Source organism: Alexandromys fortis, unplaced genomic scaffold (genome assembly GCF_014885135.2).
Source record: "Alexandromys fortis isolate MF-2015 unplaced genomic scaffold, M_Fortis_MF-2015_v1.1 scaffold_59, whole genome shotgun sequence".
In the NCBI taxonomy this organism is placed as follows: Eukaryota; Metazoa; Chordata; class Mammalia; order Rodentia; family Cricetidae; genus Alexandromys; species Alexandromys fortis.
In genome coordinates, this window is record NW_026067943.1 from 2,132,669 (window position 1) to 2,150,936 (window position 18,268).

An 18,268-nucleotide genomic window follows, 5' to 3' on the forward strand; every position below is an offset into this window, starting at 1 on the left:
AACCTCCAGTTAGACCACAACACACAGTGGGTTTAACAAATCTCATGAGGCGTTGGGTCCGAGATCCTCAAATCTTTCCACAAACAAGTGAGCACACCTAGGACTCCATAGAATAATACCCGGCCCCCCTTCTGGTCCCTGCCACAGCCCATACAGCTGTCACTAGCAGACAGGTGACCCTGGAGCCTGCCAGGAAACTATCATGAGAGGCCACTGATCTTGGGAGGGAGGAAAAGGCAGTGAAGTACACAGAAAAATATTTATTAAGTGCACCTTTTATGAAGCAACTGGTAAAGCAGGATTGGCCACATCACTCACCAGATGCGGGGAGAAGGAGGCACCACACCAAGTCCATGGAAGAACAATACCAAGGAATTCACACTGTGTGCTAAGTGGCATCTCGTTGCAATTGAATACAAAACACTTATACGCTGAAGCCAGGAACATCATCCGGGCAGGCTGCACACACAGCCTCTTGTGCTTCCTGAATAGATCAGTCTGATTTATACCAAAAGAAGACCACAGCTTTTTTAAATGTAGATTTTTTTTTTTGCAGGGCCTAAATAACCCTCACAGTTTGCACACTGGCTCCTCATGGTCAGAACAATGAAACACTCCAGAAAATTCAGCATGCTCCAATTTAATACAACCTCCAGAGCTGAACACAGACTGTAAACAGGGTGGAAAATAGGAAAGGACACTGGGGATGTCAAGTGTGGAGTCTGAGGGAGGAAGATGTAGGACACAGAGTTGGGGAAGTGTTTTAGACCCCTGGAGATCCTAGGCTTTGGTTGGGGAAATAACAAGAAATGGTGAAACTCTTCTCCCGTGAGATCGGGACGGCAAGTGCCAATCCAATGTTGCTGATGAAGTCAGTTGTCCTTAATGTCACAGACGCAGGTGTCAGGACCATAACAAGACCCAAGGTAACCAGCTAGAGCTTTCACACAGAATGACACAGTACCCCCTGGAGGTTGCAATGTCCAAGACCTTACACCTCTGGGGCTCTCAAGAACACAAAGACGGTGCCCCTGGTCAGAATATCTGAGTTACGGTCCCGTTGACCCCTGGGTCAACTCCTTTCTCTAAGGATGGCAAATACTCAGTGAACAGCAGGGACGAATGACATCTTCAAGATACAGATGCCAGCAGACCCCCACCTGCTGCCATGTGTACACCCAGGCCACCCGGGTGGCCTAGAACATAGGCACAGATGCCCCAAAGCAGAATCCTGCCAGCTTCTCAAAGAACTAGCTGGTGGTGACATGCATGAGGTGGGCCACTGTGCAATGCCCCTGAGTCCAAAGATGCCATCGCCTTCTGTCTCCAGCTGGTGCCAACAAGCATGCCTTAAACTGTGGATGCTGACCATGGGCACTGTAGCCCATGGCTCCCTCTTCTCTGAACACCACACTGTGATGTCCCATACTTACCTGTGCGTGTGTGCCCATGGGTATATGTGTGGGTTTGGGCAAATATTGCAGTGCGGCAGAAGAAAATGTGTTCAGAAACAGGGAGAGGTGGTAAAGTGGATCTGCAGATTCGAGGCTTTGGGGAAGTACCCTTGATATATCTCAGGAAGTCCAGAATCAGTTCTGGGTATTTCAAAGGTACTCCGGAGTGCATAGTGACCAGCCACAGCCAGAACGCCACTAGTCAGTTGTGTCCTGTATTAATGACGGAAGGTTTTTCTGAGACAGTCGGGTCCTGCCCTCGAGGCTGAGAGGACATTTGAAATCATACTTACTGGGTAAACAAAGCCTTTGAGATTCCAGAGGAATTGCCTGTTCTAAAGAAGACAGGGCACGGTGCTGCAGAGCGTCCCTCGGGCCTTTGTTAGAGCCAGATGGGGGTGATCGCCCCTCTCACTGGCCAGAAGAAAGCAGCCTGTCCCGCAGACACTTGGAGGTTATGAGACACAGGAGAACCAGCACTCGAGGAAGAGAGACCAAGAAATGCATCATCATTTTGACTTTCCCAGAACTCGGCTCTTGGACCTCTCATTTTTCACATTTTAAAATGTATTTAGTTCCGTGGTTTTGTGTATGTGTGTCTGTCTGTCTGTCTGTCTGTCTGTCTGCTTGCCTGTGAGTGTGTGCATGTTGTATATCCACATGTAGAGACCAAACGTCAACTTCAGATGTTTTCCTCCACTCTCTACCTTATTTTTTATTTACTTATTTATTTTGAGAACCCGCAGCTGATCAATCTCCTAGGCCGGCTGGCCAGCAAGTCTCTGGGATGCGCCTGTCTTCACCCTCCAGGGCCGAGGTTACAAACGCACTGAGCCTGGCTCCTGCTTGGATAAGGGGCATCTCAGACTTGCTCAGCAGGTGCTTCTCTAAGTGAGTCGTCTCCTCAGCCCCTGGTTCAGTGACTTTTAATATGTTCTCAAAATTGTGCACCAACCGCACAATCCAATGCATTTCAACTACCCCAATCCCCATTTCCTCGGGAACTTCAGGATCGGGTTATCAGTTTCTGCCTAAGCCAGCTGGGATTTTGATGAGGATTACATCAAATCTGTCCAACAATATTACATCTCTGATCCATAAGCACAAGGTGTCCCTGTTTATTTAGTCTCCTTTCATTTCCTTCCATGGTGTTTTCAGCTTTCAGGACAGAAGTCATACATTTCCTCGGCTATCACTGGCCCTCCCTTATTCATTCTGGCACATTTATGGGTAGGATCTCTTAAGTTCACTTTCCAATGGCTCACCAGAAGTGTAAGGAAATATGAATGGCTTTTGTACACTGATCTGGGACTCTGCAACCTTGCTATTCAACTATCAGCTCCAGACTGGGGGGGGGGGCTACCTGCACGTGTGTGCATGCACACATGCATGTGTGTTCCTCAGGATCTCATATGCATGGGTCAGTGTTGTGTACAAACAGTTCTCCCCAGTCCTGTCTCTCCTGGATGACTCTCTTCTTTTTCCTTCCCAAATGTTCACCAAGCATCAGCTTCTTCATCACTTCGGCCCGTGTTCTTGTTGCCTTCCTAAGCCAGGTGGCCTCACGATTCAGTCTCCTGTTCCCATTGTTTTCCTGGGACACTCTGGCCCCTGAGGATGCTAAGATCTGTCCACACAACTTGGGTCACAAGGAAATCAGCACCACTCTGTATCTGAAGCCTCATTTCCCATTCCTTGTCCCAGCCCACTGGGTTTCCTCACATAACTGGTCACCAATCCATGGCTTACTGCCTTTTACAAGATCCCAAGATAAACAAGTAAGAAAGATAATGGAATGAATGAAAGCCAGGTTCAGGAGAGCCCACCCACCACCCGAGAGCACTCTGGTTGGGAGAGTAGAAGCAGAGGTGGGAACCCAGAAGACCCTCTGATGGCTGAGTGACTGGCAGCTCCCATAGAGACATTTCCCCACCCCAAGTCAGAATATGCCCCCGCTCGCTAGCCACCCCAAGGAGTAGAGGGATACACACCAATAGGCACCTTATACAACTCCACGCATGGCCACCAGGGGACAGACTGGAGTCCGCATAACCCCCCCCGCCGCAGGCGCGGTGGGCCAGGCAGGCGGCTCACGCGGAAGATGGCTGAGAGCAGCTCCTCTGGCTGGAGCTGCGGCGACTCAGGACGAAGGTGGACGAGTTGCTTTTCTTGCTGACACTCGTCTCCCCGGGCCTGCTGCCCTTCAGGTAGCGGGCAGAGCAGCAGAGAAAGCGCTGCACAAGTTCGTGAAAGAGGTGGCCCGTGAACAGCATGTAGATCCAGGGGTTGCAGCAGCTGTTGAGGCTGGCCAAGAGCATGGCGATGATGAAGGCAGAAGCTGCAGGGTGGGGTCGGGAGGGAAGGAGAACAAGGGGTCACTCTGGGACCATCCCAGACCTTCCTGATTCAGCCACCGTTGTCCCTGCAATAGCAATCTCAGGTACCAGAGGCTGGATCACAAGACAAAGTACCAAACAGGTACAGTATGTCCTTCCACAGCCTTGCTCAGGGCCCATCCCCCAATTTAACTGGCCCTAAAGTTCCCTCACCCTTTCTCTGAACTCCAGCTTCCCCAGGAACTGAAGGCCCCCTTCCTTCAGCGGGAGCTCTATGCCTCACAGCCGGTTGCTCCCTCGTCCTTCACCCAGCAAATGCAGTGCCTGTGACTCTGACACCAAAGAACACAGGCAGGGGTAGGCAGGCGACGGTCAGACCTCATTTGCATAGCTCAGCCCGTACCTATCACTGTATCCAATCCCCATCGCTCCCCAAGGCTTCAGTTCCTCCATCCTTACATGGGCCAATGACAACTTCCAACCTGCCTGGAAGCCAGCAAGATTCAAAAAGTACCAGGTTCACAAGAGTGGGCCCAATAAGACGTGGTGGCTGTCAACACATGCCAGGCATCCACTGGACTCTGTCGACAGCAGAATAAAGGGACAAACTAACTCCTAGGTACTTTCAAGCAGAGAGAGTAAAAGCAAAATCTAGGTTTCTTTCACTGGCCTTAAGTCTGTTTGTGACAAGAGATAAGTCTAGGTGACTTCTTTGGAAACCCAGGAAGACAAAACTGTCTGCCTAGCTGACAGTTGCGAGGGAAGATCCCAGGGAGGGCTGGGCAAACCCCCTAGTTTTCTACCTTTTGGAAACACTGCCAAAGCTCACTCCAGAAGTCAAGAGTTCAACCCAGAAAAGAGGTCTCCCCTGGGAGGCAGGAGTGGCAGGAGCTGGGGGTGGAGAACAGAGGCTTGCCAGTGTCGTCCCAGCAGCCATGGGAGAGTAGTAACTGGGAAGCCTGGGTGGTTCTTAGAATGGCAACCCCAGGGCGTGGCAGCTCCTGAAAACGTGGATCAAACACAAGTCCTCAGGCTCGTGGGAGACACTCAGCTATGGCGGAACAGGCCCCCGGGGGTTCTGAATAGCAGTCAAATGTAAGAGCAACTGACCCAGTTCATTAGTGTGCCAACTGACACAGAAGCAAACTACAATAAACAAGCAAACAATAAATAAGAATAAATAAATTTAAAAAATAAATGAATCTTGCCAAAAAAAATGTTTTCAGAAATTCAAATCGGAACATCTAATCCCTAAAATGCAAACAGTAACAAAGAGAATAACACAGGGAGAAAAGCCAATACGATCAGGCCGCTTGTCTTTATGAAAGAGGATGTTCTATTTGCTTCTGTTTGGGGAAAGAGAATGAAGAGAAACAGTGGTGAGATGCCTTAAGGTTAAAATCACCCACAAGGCTAAAAATAGACTATGGCCAAATCATAAAAGAGGCAAAAATCAATAAAGGCCAAACACAATAAAACAAGCCATCAGCCCCAGAGAAGATGGAGGCGAAATGAGAGAGGGAATCTCATAGCCAGACCCCAAGGCACCAGCCTGTACCCTGCAGGGGTATAATCAGAGTATAGGCTGAGCAGGCCTGATGAGGAAACCCAGCCTTTCAGGGGCTCTCAAGTTAGAAAGTACTTCTGTGTTGACACGATTCCCCAGCTGGAAAGTGCCATACCTGACCTCATGTGACATGTCAGTCACAATCCAACAGCACTAAAAACCCTGTGTAAAATTCCCTGTGGGCTGCATGTGTACAGTGTACAAGTAGTGTGTATGAATTTTGTGGTTAGACTCAGATTCTACCCCCAGGACAGATCATTGCAAAGGTGTTCATATACCAAAATCCAGAGAAAAACTTCCAGTTCTAGGTGTTTTGGAGATGGATCCTCTCCCCGCATAATCTTGGTGGGTCACCTGAAGCGACTGGCATCGTGGCTTTGCATTTAGAATGACGGAAGCATGGGACACATTGTCAGCCCAGGGCATGGTGCTTTTCCAGAAGGGCAAGACCACGCAGGCGGGCTGTGTCAGCACCTCTGCCCCAGGCTCCCCAGGAAGGTGCAGTTCCCAGAGCAGTCTGCAAGCTGGTTTACAGATGAAGGGAATGGGTGTTGAGAAGGTAGGTGGCCCCCTTAAGGGCACACACACCACACCTTCCCACCCAAAAGGAACAAAACTGGTTCCTTTTGAAAACAGGTTCTCATTGTTGGAGTCTGAACAGGCTCCTGTTAGCAGATCCAGCCCCAAAGTCAAGGCTGGCTGACCAATGCACCCAGGCAGTGTGGACCACAGAGAATACCTCTGTTCTAGGACAAATACAGAGTCCTTAGAGGTGAGTGCCTGGGAGACAACTTCAGTACCTCCAGTGGGATCGTTATCCTTCTCACCAATGACAGATGTGTCCACAAGCAGAAACCCAGAGTCACAAAACTATGGATCATAGGCTAAAGTCTGCCTGCACTGTTATCAATAAAGTTTTATTAGAATGTATCCATGGCCATCTATTCACTGACTTTCCATGGCTGCTTTCAGGGGCAGAGTTGAAGAATCATAAACAAGACCGTGAATCCCAAAGTCTGAAGTATTTGTCATCTGATCCCATATGAAAAAAAGACTCAGGCAGTCCTTGGAGAGCCTGTAGGAGGGGTAGGTGTTAAAAGGTAGATACTCAGGGCGCTGGAGGAGGATGCAGACCCCAGAGCAAGTGCACTTAGCACAGTGTAGGCCCCAGAGGGTGAAGACCCCAGAGCAAGTGCACTTAGGGCATGTGGGCCACAGAAAGAAGCCCCTTCCCACACTACAGTTAACAGAATCAAATTGTGCCTTTGTTTCTGAGTCATACAAATCTGGGCAGGGACCTGGCTCCCTCTGGAGCTGTGTGTTCTTGGGGAAGTTACTCAACATCTCTGTACCTCGGTTTCCTCGTGAGATAGGAAGCCAAAGCTCCCCTCACAGGAATATAGTGAAACTGGCTTGTCTGATAGACAAGTGTGGTTCAGAATCCAAGTTCCTTAACAGCAGGCGCAGCCTCCACATCATTGCCATCCCTCCTGCAATGATGGGGCACACTTCATACACACGTTACTTTTGCAATCCCCAACGGAGTTAGCCTTCTGCATGGGAAACAGGCATGCTTGTGTTCCCTGGGCTTGTGTGTCTGAAAATGTGAAGCACCCTGGGTGGGGCCAAGATGCAGGACCCCATGACCTAACTTCTCAATGCTTCCCAGCCATCTGGCTGTGTCTGTCACTGACTGGTTTCAAACTGTGGCTCTTGGGCCAAGAAGGCCAGCAGGCACGTAGACACTTGTGCTGGCTTTAAAGGCCCACCGGGTGAAACTACACAACTCTACAAGCTTGTCAACTTCTGGTAGATGTAAGCACTTTGAGATGGTGGGGGCTCGACTTCACCACTGAACAAATAACTCACAGTGGACACAAGCACCCTGAGCTCTCAAGTGTCTTTCTCAGTGCCCTGGGCATGTGTGCAACTGTCCTTTCTGCCTTCTGCTTACCTACCAGCCTTGCAGCCTGGAGGACCAGACCCACATCATCCCTTGGCTCTCTCCCACACTGAGATCCTGCCCCATTTTTATCTTCTTTCCCAACACACAGACTAGTTGGGTAAAGCTTGCGGGGACATCCGGCCTACAGCCAGCAGGTTATAGGCAGCCCAGGAAAGCTATGAAAGCAGACCAACGCAGCCGTAAACTTACTTAAAGCACCCCACTAGTATTTTTGAAGCTTGACTGTGTACCACCCAAGTATGGACTCTGCCAATGACAACACCGTGTCTCAGCATCACATAAATGTATGTTTTCAAAACCTGCAGGCTGTGAATTGGACATCCTTAAAATCTAAACATGTAGCCAAAGACAATTTTTTCTTTGTCCGGTGTTTCCCAAAGAAGCCAAAAGGTTGACATATCTTCACTTTAGGGAGGCTGAGTGACCTATCTCTGCCTTTAGGCAAGTGCAGTAGGCTATAAGATTCTGTGGTCCCACCCCACAAGAAGAGGATGCTGCAGCCCCGCCCATTCAGGAAGAGGATGATGTGGTCCCACCTCTTCAAAAAGGGAAGGCTGAAGTCTCAGCTCTTCAGGACTCAGAGCTCACTTTCCAGCTGCGAGAGTGCAGGCTGCTTAGGGCTCACATTGAGGGGTGGGGCTCCTGCTGCTCCCGGATAAAGGAGTTGCCACATTTCATGGATGCTTTAGTGAAGATGCTCTACCGTCAGGATCCCAGCCTTCATCTATCTTTGTTGCAGAGATAGCCCAGATTGCAAGATCCTTGTAAGTCTGGTCTCCTGTCACATTTCTCAGAAGACAGAGCCATCATGAAGTGAGAACAGAGACAGGAGAGGTCCAGAGGCCAGGATAGAGGTATACAAAAAACTAACCTGGGAAGAGACACGCACAGTTCACAGAAGGAGACCTGAGCCTGGAGAAACTACCTCGAGGAGAGTGGTGTCTGGAATACAGAACCCTTCCCCAAACCCCAGGTCTAAGCCCCACCCTCAGCACTTCTCCAAGCCCTGTCAGCCCTCTGAGTGTTGTTTCCCTCCTCTGGACACTGAAGGTCGCACAGGAAAGAGAGAAAATGGAGAGGGTCTTAAGCTAGCGTGAAAAGACTTCTTGTTGCTGTGGCAGATGGATAAAGAGTAAATGATGGGGTCATGTATTTAAGTCCATGGTCGGAGTTCTGGTCAGAGGTCAGCGAAAGAGGCTGCCCTTAGTTCCTTTCCTCTAATACTTCTCAAAAATTTAAAAGAAAGAAAAACAGAGCCCTCGGATTGGATGTACTCATGAGAGAGACTCCAGAGAATCCATTTGGGGAAACATACACTGCCAGCAACGTCATTAGCCCAGCAGGGTAAGTTTCTGCAAACAGGATGAGCCGGGAAAGCCAGCTCTAAGATCCTGCCTTCCTCTCTGCTGAAATAAAAATCACACTCTCCCCGTGCGCAGAGGCCCTGGCAGGCGCCCAGGCAATCAACCTGGTATGGCTGGTCTCTGCCAGAAAGGGACAATGAAAGGGAGTACTGGGCCATTGGCTTACCCAGGAGCCACCTGGGGGAGAAAGAGGCCAAACATCTCTCTGTCCTCTGAATCCAATTCATTTATCCTTAGCAGAGCCAAGCCGGCACTGGGGACCCGTGTACAGGGATTCAGGACTGGGTGAAATGACCGGCTCGGAACTAAAGGAGAGAGGCAGCCTTTGGAGAGGGGCTGGATGGGCTAGGATCTGGGGACACCTGCAAGTGTGGGCTCCCAACGAGGTAGCCATGGATCTACCACACATCCCTAGCCAGAGTCTGGTCCTGGGCACCCTGCACCCGACTGGAGAATTGCCTGCGCGTTTGCCTCAGGATTGCGATTCACAGCGAGCAGGAGGCAGGAGGCTGTGGAGGGACAACAAACAGCAGGCGTTCCACCTCCACCAGGCCAGCTTTACTCACACCCCTATAACCTCCCCTTTCGGACGTCCGGGCACTCACTATGCCCCGCGCCGAGGGCCCAAATTAGCCCGGGACAGCTGGCAGGCAGCTGGCCACAGCCCCTACAGGCTGTGTTGTTCCTGAGACAACCCAGGCATTCCCACACAGTGCAAACGAAGGCTTATGGCTCCTCTCCTCTGACTCACGTCCACCAGTCACTTCCTAAAATTCCCACCCAGGAAGCCAGACTCCCCCAGAATATGGAGAACCTGGGGGAAGCCCCTATTACTACACAGACTTGTGGGGTGTGGCAGGAGGGCTGTAAAAGCCCTTTCAAAATGTTCCTTCTAAATACATACATAAATGGTTACATAAAGATGAAGTCCCAGAATATGCCACAGGACGTATCTTTGCAAAGACAGAGCTTTTACCACTATGATCCTTCTAGAACTCTCTGTGGTATAGTAGCTCCATGCATTTCAGAGCTGTGAAGAGCATCTAGGTTACCAAGGTTAAAATGGCTTTTGTTCGGGCTCTGGTCACATCTGGCCAACATGTGAGGCTCGTGTGCTGGGCTGAAGAAGAAAAGCCAGACCTTCCTGTGTATTCCACATCACGCGTTCATCACGGAAGTATGCGGGAGGCACGTGGCAGGCTTAGGGCACAGACTATGTCTTACAGTTCTGCTACTCAAAGCGTCGCTGGCGGCCGGCTTCATGGGCACCACCTAGCATCACCTGTCTATATACCAGAGATGCAGGCTCTGAGGCTCCGCCCCTGGTATGACCAGCCTTTTAACCAGAGCCTCAGGGAATTTTGTACAGCTAAAATTCTTTCCCCAACTCATATGGAGAAAGAATGGGGAGAAATAATAAAGCAACTGTCTATTCTTTCCACTATGAGATGTGAGCCTGCCTCTTTGTACAATAAGTTCCTATTCAGCCCTCAGAAACCTTTCCAAACACTGCTTCCTCTTGGACCCTCCGGAGTTCTCCCCCCAGGGCAACCGAATCAGCTACCGCCTGTATGGACGTTCACGTTACATGGCAAATGAATACGTCTAGTGTGGAATCGTCCCACCGTGTTCTCACTATTTTTTATACTTCTTGGCTGGAGACTCTGTCCCGTCTGTGGCCGTGTCCCTGGTTGCAAGCAGAGACTGGAAAATAGGAAGAGGTCGATAAGGGAATGACCTGAATTGAAGCATGAAATTAGCAGACAGGAAGTCTTGATAAACCGGCCGCCTCCTCTAGCACATCGGAGAGGCAAAAAGACAATCTCCCTGTTAGATGACAGGACATGGCCTGCTCGCAGGGTGACTGGACTCAGATGCAATTCCCTCTGGGAAAATTAAGCTCACACTCGGATAGTGAGGTGAGTGGGGAGAGAGAGAACACGCCAGAGGGCTTGTTCAGGTGTGAGGTGTGGCCAAGAGGACAGAAGCCCGTCCCAGAAGCGCCACCTCCTGGCTATGCGTGGCTTGAGCGGAAAGTCGCTGCTCCCAGTGACTAGGACCCAGGAGCAAGCAGCCCAGGAAGAGGACACCGCAGACACCTGCTCTCTTCCTCGCTCCCTCACCAAGGGTTTGGCTGCGATACTTCCAAGACCAGGGCTAGGTCCTCCCCGCTCCCACCAGCCTTCCCACTATGGGCAAGCAAGACACTCACTCCTTCACCTTTCCCCTGCTTCTCAGCTTCCCAGGCCGGCCAGCTGCCACCCACTGCCACAGCCCACCACGCTACCCCTGCTCTCAAAACTAACCCCACCTCTCACCGGCTCCCTAAGGCCCCGGCACTTGTTAAAATGTGCTTCTTATTTTTCAGAAGTAGCCATGGTTCAGCTGTTACAGTGCTTGCCTTAGAAGCTGAGGACCTGAGTTAGATCGCCAGCACCCATGTTGAAAAGCCAGCACCGTGGTACATGCATGCACCCCACTGCTGAGGAGATGGAGGTGAAGTCGGCGGATCTCACTGGCCAGGCAGCCTTGTTGAATCGGTGGGTTTCAGGGCAATAAGAGACAATGTCTCAAAAAACAAAGAGAAGGCACCAGAGCCACTGCATAAGGTTGACTTCTGGCTTCCATACACACTTGTATACAGCGTATGAGAACCTACACACACACGTGCATAACTACTTATACACATGCACCCACTCTCACGTGAACATAGCATGTACACACACATACACATGCATACACACATGACACACAAGTGAACCAACGCCCACACAAGCAAACGCACAATGCATGCACATACACATGAACATACAAACACAGATATATGCCCAAATCAACACCTACGTCAGCAAACACACAAGTCATACACAGACTTGCACCACACCAACATGAACACACACACATACACAAAGACAAACAAAATCACACAACACCATATGAACACACACACATACAAACACCTGAATACAAGTGTATGGAGGTTCACCCACAAGCCCACACCCACCCACACAAACACACAAAAAAACACACACATACCAACATGAATGCACACACAAACACACCTTCATTTATGCACCCATACCCACATGAACACATGTGTATACACACAAACATGTACCAACACACACACACACAGATACTCAAGTGTATACATTTGTACACATAATCACATACACACAAGGTGATCTGTCCCAAACTACCAAGAGTGGTGAGGTGAAAAGTCGCGCTTCTAGCCAAGAAGAAAAAGGGGAACACAGATAATGAGGGCTGGGGCTAAGGCCGCAGAGGCCGTGCAAGGCTTTAGGAGTCCAAGCAATGGGGTGGGGGAGGGGACCTGAAGTGCTGAGAGCACCATGTCATGGTTGTGGTGGAACCAGTAAGGCAGTGTCTCCTCTGTCTCTATGGGTCTTCCATGGCGCACACAAGCCAGTATTTTGTCAAGGGCCCAGGAAATCCTTATGCTGAGGTTGTCCTCAGTGGGTGCAGTGGGGTGCAGGGGAGCAACTCAGTCTGTTCATCTCCAGTGGGAGATGACATGGGCTCAGATCCTGGCCCTACAGATCTTGAGGAGTTGCCTCTCTGAGCATCAGTCTCTTCAGGCTGGATACACATACATGCTGAGTTTGGTGAGAACTAGAGAGTTCAGGCACACACAGGGGACACACAGGTGGGCATTTGTCTAACGACTCACTTAACCCAAACTAATACCCAGAAAGGGAGTCTTGCTCCATCATGGCTGTCATTCCTGTTGCTTAGACAGGAATGGTCCTGACGCTGTGAGAGGCCCCAGTCCTAGGGATGGCAACAGGTCTCTGATAGGGACTTGCTCCTTCCCATGCTTAAGGTCTTCTGCCAGCAGGGCCTAATGAAGTCTAGGGGACGATCCCCTAACAGCCCTGGCACTAGGAGGAGCCTTTGGTACTCTTGGCTTCTAATTTGCCAGAACAGGGGGTGGGGTTAAAGCAAGCAGGCTTCAGATCCAGCCCCAACCCAGGCTCTGCAGAGAGTATGCTGTGGCCCAGGCTGTAGGCTTAGCTCCCCAAATCTAAGGCCTCCCAAGCTGCAGGCTAAGCATCCAAATCCAGGGACTCCACGCTGCCTTTACTTCCTCACTGCTCCCAGCCCACTCAGACATCTGTCAAACAGGAAAGGCTGTGCCGCGAGTCTTTTTTATATCATTAATCAAGGACTAAAGTCACTTGCAGCAGAACCCAGGGAAACAACACAACACAAGCCCAAAGCACAGAAGTGTGCACAACCACCCTACTTCAGGAGCCGAGACAGCTGAGACCTGTCCATCAGATCACAGAATCAGGCTGGAAGGTGTTCCAGGGCCAAGAAGGGAAAAGCTGCCTGGTGTCCCTGTGCCCTCCCTCAGCTCCCTGGCTGTGGTCCTTCCTAAGAACCCTGGTTCAGGAAACTCTTGCCCGAGCTCCTGCTCTGCCCCCCAGGTTTCTGTATGACCCAGTAGACATGCCTTCCCTTTTCTGAGCCTTTGGAATATGTGAACAGAGGCCACACAATGGACAGAGTCCACACAGCATCTTCACCTGGTCTACCACAGGCCCTCAGTAAATGCTGAGTGACAAGTGTCCTGGCCACTACCGAGCAAAGCAGAGGGCCCTGTGAAAGCAGGTCACCTGCCCTGAGAGCCTAGCTTCCCAAGCAGAGGGATTTGGTGTTGGAAGCAGTGGTGTTTATATCCATAATATCATTTTGCACTATCCAGGGTTAGCACAGCTAAGTCCTTTCTGCCAGGTCTGTGAAGACCGGACCCACACAGATGTGGGCTGTGCTAATCTTCAAAAAAGATGTAAGGCAGGGCCACACATGATGACAGCTTCTGCTCTTTCCAAATAAGTCACAGGGACTGGTGAGATGGGGGGGAGGGGCTGTCTGGGTGATGCACCTGGTGCCCAGCACAAACCACAGTCCCAGAGCCCACCAGCACAAACCACAGTCCCAGAGCCCAGACTGCTGTTTCCCAGCTCCTCCTCCAGGTGGCTAACAAATTCAGAGCACCGTTCTATAACCTCAGTGGTCTCCGGGGTGGAAGGCTCTTCCCTCCTGTGTGGCAACCACACTGCTCCCCCCCCTGTTAAGGCTAAGCAGTGTCCTCTTGACCCCCTTCCTCTCTCCCAAAATCAAGTCAGTCCTGGGCACCCCAACTCTGTTCCTGCCCAAGCCTCTGAGGTATTTGCCTCTCCGTGGCCTCTGCCTGGTAATAGGCTCTGGAGCTTGTCTTGGGAGACTCATTCAGTTTTCATTGGACAGCTGTTCAGCTTTCACAGGACCAACCGTCCCTTCCTGGGGTTGACCATATCCAAACTTAAAGTAGTTCCATTTAAAGTGAACTCAAAGTAGGAACCTGAGCCTGTGCTTGGGATTGGAAACCCACCTCCATTCTGTCTCTCTGTGGGAAAGATAATCCCCTGCCTCAGTTTCCACCTCCATAATAAGAATTTTCACCCTGAAAGTTGTCCAAGGAATGTGCTGGGAATTTTGCCTGCATTCTGGCAAGAGTTCGTACTTTCATGGGTATTTCCACGCTGCAGAACCTTTAAGTCTTGGAGACTCAGAGAGGTTATCTCCTCAAAGTTTATGGACCAGGGGATGGTGATGTCAAACCAGGTCATAGCCCAGGAGGACCCCAGAACTTTGAAAATACAGAGAGCAAAACTAGGGCCTACCCCTGCCTCCCTCCTCTCTCCACCCGCACTACCTTCCTTGGGCGCATTGACGTCCCAGACGCTCCACATCTGCACGAAGAAGAAAGGCGTCCAGCACACGATGAAGGCCAGTACAATGATGAAGGTCATTTTCACTGTGCGGATCTTGGCCTTGGAGATGAGCTTGACGCTACTGACTCGAGCCAGCGCCGCGCGCCCAGCTCCACCGGCAGCAGATCCCTCAGTCCCCTCGGCCGCCGCCGCCGCCGCTGCCGTCTTGAGTCGCAGGTTCTGCCAGATCTTGAAGCTGATGAGGCCATAGCAGGCGGCCAGCACTATGACAGGCACAATGTAGACGGCAAGCGTGATCCACGTGACGTAGGCCTTGGGTCCCCAAGGCTGGATGAAGACAGCCCAGCAGTCAAAAACACCGTCCGCCACTTCGCGCAGCGAGAAAATGTGCACCTGCGGCGCGCTGGCCACCAGGCAGCCCAGCCATGTCGCTAGCACCGCCAGGCGGTCGGTTCGGCGTCGCAGAGAGCGCAGCGGCTGGCAGATGGCCAGGCAGCGGTCCAGCGACATCAGAAGCAGCAGGTAGGTGGAAGCGAACATGCCCACCACCTGCAAGTACTTGACCAGACGACACAGCAGGTCGGGCCCGTAGAAGCGGAAGGTGATGTCCCACAGCAGCTGCGGGAGCACCTGGAACACAGCCACCACCAGGTCAGCGATGCTCAGGTGCTTCATGAAAAAGAAGAGGCGCGAGTGCTTGTGGCGTGTGGTGCGCAGCGCCAGCAGCACGCACGCGTTGCCGCTCAGCGCCAGGAACAGAATGAGGCACAGCACCGCCACCTCCACGCGTGCCAGGGCCTCGTTGCGCTGCGGTGGCCCGGCTGTGAGGTTCCCCTCCACCCCCGGCGACACTCCACTCCCGAGGTCCAACTCGAAGCTCCAGTTGGCTGCGGGGGTGCCCTCCATGACCGTGACCGCGACCGCGAGGGAGCGCCCGGCCTTGCTGCTCTTTAAAGCGTGGCTCGTGGGGCGGGGCCCGATGAGCCGTCCAGGTGTCTGCCGGACCACCCGGGCACTGATCTGCCTCCTTCCGCCCTGAAACAAACCGAGAGGGCAATGAGAAGATCTTTGCGCTTCTCTTAGGACGCGTGTGGGGCTTGCCTGGCCCCTTCCTGGCAATCTGAAGTTACCTGGGTCTCAGGACACAAGCCCAGCCACTGGGCTGCTCAGCCACCACCGCGGAAATCCCGGTTTGCCTGATCTCCTTTGAGTCTCTGCAAGATGCAGACCTCCTTTGAGCCTCTGCAGATGCGCTTGAGCGTGGGTTCCGTGAAAGGGTCAGGCACTCTCAGGCGCTCTACCTGCGGAGAGAGGAGGCTCGTGATTAACCGCTTTCCCGAGAGTAGGGACCCCTCTCCTAGCCCCAATCCCCCCGGGGAGCCCCCAAACCTACACCTCTCCCCTCAGGACAGTAACACAGCCACCTCCTAATGGGCACCCTTGGCCACCCCCATTTTGGTAAGTTTTACTTCAGGTACATCTTCCTGGGGTTCCCCAAAAGCTCAACTCAAGCACATCCTTCTTCACCTTCTTCACATCCAAGACACTTAGCCCCGGCTCCCGGAGGGAGGGACTCCTGCCTGCAAGCCTAGCACCCCAGGCTGATATGACAGGAACTCCTGGGGTAGCCGCCTCTCACAGGAAACCCCTAACCCAGCAGCCTCAAAGCTCTGCTGCGTCGTCGTCCGAACTGTCTCTTTTCAGTCCCTCGGAGTACCCTGAGCGCCTTCGGGAACCAGAAGTGTGAGAGGCGCCAGAGCCTTCCCTCAGAAACTGATGGTCGCACTGGTACTAGCCATCCTGTCCCCAAGGTGCGGTGCGCAGGACCCAGCCACCTGGAAAGAGCCTGCAGGTTAGCCCAAAGTTGTCTCGCCACTGGGGAAGTTGCAGTGCAGCGGATGGCCTCAGAGATGCGCGGGCTCTACGCCCAGGGTGGGAGAGCTGCCGGCGCCATGCTCGGTGCCACCACGAGTAGATCCCAGCGTCTTTGCAGTCCTCTAGTCTGTGGCTTTGCTGGTGGCTGGATGCGGACCGAAGGCAAGGGAAGAGCGGTGGCCAGGCTGTGCGCGGACAGCGTCAGCACGCGGCGCTGTCTGAAGGTGGCCGGCTTTCCCACAGTCCAGAACTGCAGCATCACATATATCCGCTAGGGGGCAGATCAAGCCGGCCGCGGCGATCCCAGAGAGCCAGGTCAGCTCACCCACTGTTGGGCCATCAGATTTATTTCATAGTGGCTCACGAATAACCTACCTAGCTTATTCCTGTCTAGGTTTAGCTCTTGATGCTCTCAGAGATGTACGAACCTTGGAGAGTGACGGTTTTTCCCAGAGTAAATTTTAATGAAGTCACATTTCTGTTCTATCTCTCTCTCTCTCTCTCTCTCTCTCTCTCTCTCTCTCTCTCTCTCTCTCTCTTTCTCTCACATTTCTTCCTTTTTCTTCACATTCTTTTAGGAGAGCTCGCGTAAGCTCTTGCTCTAGAATGGCTTTGTTCATATTCCTATTAAGGAGGAATTGGAAATGTCTGCTCTCCCCACCCCACTCCCGTCACCAACCTTGAGAGAAATGTTCATTTTTTAGGTAGTTAGTGATGGAAATCTTACACACCCGCCCCATCGCCCCAAGTCTATCACCATTTAAGATTATTCTGCTTCTCAGTGGGCCAAAGGCTACCTCTGCCTCCTCACCAGGCTTCAAAATTAAAAATCCTAGCTGGAGCCAGAGGAAGATGAAATGGGAAGGGCTGTTCCTCCACTCCCCTGTCCTTTTCTGTTTTGAAATCATTTTTCAACTGATTGACGGTGACAAAGGACCGAGGCAGGAACAGAAAGGGCCAGGATTAAAAAATGAACGGGGCTCTTTAACATGAATTAAATGCGTATTTCCTCCTGACATTTCATTTCTCCCTCTTCTAATTATGTGGAGAGAATTAAATGAGCCAAGGGCAGTGTTTCCTGAATCCACAATTACAGCACTGTGCCAAGATTCCCTAGGGGCAGAGTCTTCCAGGGCCTGCTCCCAGGTTCTACATGACAGCGTGCCAAGGTGGCGTGGGGATTCCCTGAGCTTTAGCAATGGGAGGAGGCAAAGACTGTTCTCTTCTTGCTTTGGGACTGGATTTGGGACAGTATCAGCCCTAGCATCTGCCACACACAAATGACAGACTAAGGTTACAGAACACTCCAGTGAGAAGTGGCCTGACCCGAGACCCCAGTTTTCCCATATGTAAAATGAGGGGCCAACGCCATCACTTGAGTTTTCTATCTGTGTATATGTGGGTGGGTGTGGCTGTGCAAGTTCATGCTCACACACGGGATGGGGGGGGGGCTCAGACCACAACCTCGGGTGTTAATGTTCATCTTGTTTGATGTTTGCTGCTACATATGCCAGCCCAGCTGCCCTGGAAGCTTCCAGAAATTAAGCTGTCTCTGCCTCCAGAGACACAGAATTGGGATGTCAGGAACATTTTAACATGCCTGGCTCTTACATGGGTTCTGGGGATTTGAACTCAGATCCTCACACTTGAGCAGTGGGTGTTTTACTCACTAAGCCATCTCCTCAGCCCCTATTCTTTCTAAACACAATGGGCGGGGTTAGTGCTATCCCAGCAGGTCAAATAAGCCTGCTCTACCCCATGGCTGGATGAGGAAGGATTTGTTGGACAACCCCCTGACTGGAAGACCTGGGAAGGGAAAGTGTTGGGCTTGCAGAGGTCAGCCTGCTCTCTCCCTGGAGGAGAGTGACTTTCAGGGGAAGCCAGCCAGTCACTTCCCCAGCACTGGCTCTTCTTCCCCATGGGCCCCATCCTGTGTGGTTCTGTGTTGCAGATGGTTCCATCACA

General features: G+C 51.8%; 1 protein-coding gene across 4 annotated transcripts; it reads right to left on the reverse strand.

Moving 5' to 3' along the window:
• Window positions 1–245: 245 nt before the first annotated feature.
• Oxtr (oxytocin receptor) lies at window positions 246–16,760 on the reverse strand. Of its 4 annotated transcripts, none has more exons than XM_050148607.1 (4): window positions 16,264–16,760; window positions 15,559–15,725; window positions 14,410–15,463; window positions 246–3,792 (listed from the first exon to the last, which is right to left on the reverse strand). In XM_050148607.1, the coding sequence occupies exons 3-4, from the start codon at window positions 15,332–15,334 to the stop codon at window positions 3,545–3,547; spliced, it is 1,173 nt and encodes a 390-aa protein (XP_050004564.1). In that variant the 5' UTR covers window positions 15,335–15,463; window positions 15,559–15,725; window positions 16,264–16,760; the 3' UTR covers window positions 246–3,544. The 4 variants fall into 4 exon arrangements, with proteins under 4 accessions (XP_050004564.1, XP_050004561.1, XP_050004563.1 ...); XM_050148604.1 differs by having other exon boundaries at window positions 15,559–15,729; XM_050148606.1 differs by having other exon boundaries at window positions 15,956–16,760.
• Between the last annotated feature and the right edge of the window lie 1,508 nt (window positions 16,761–18,268).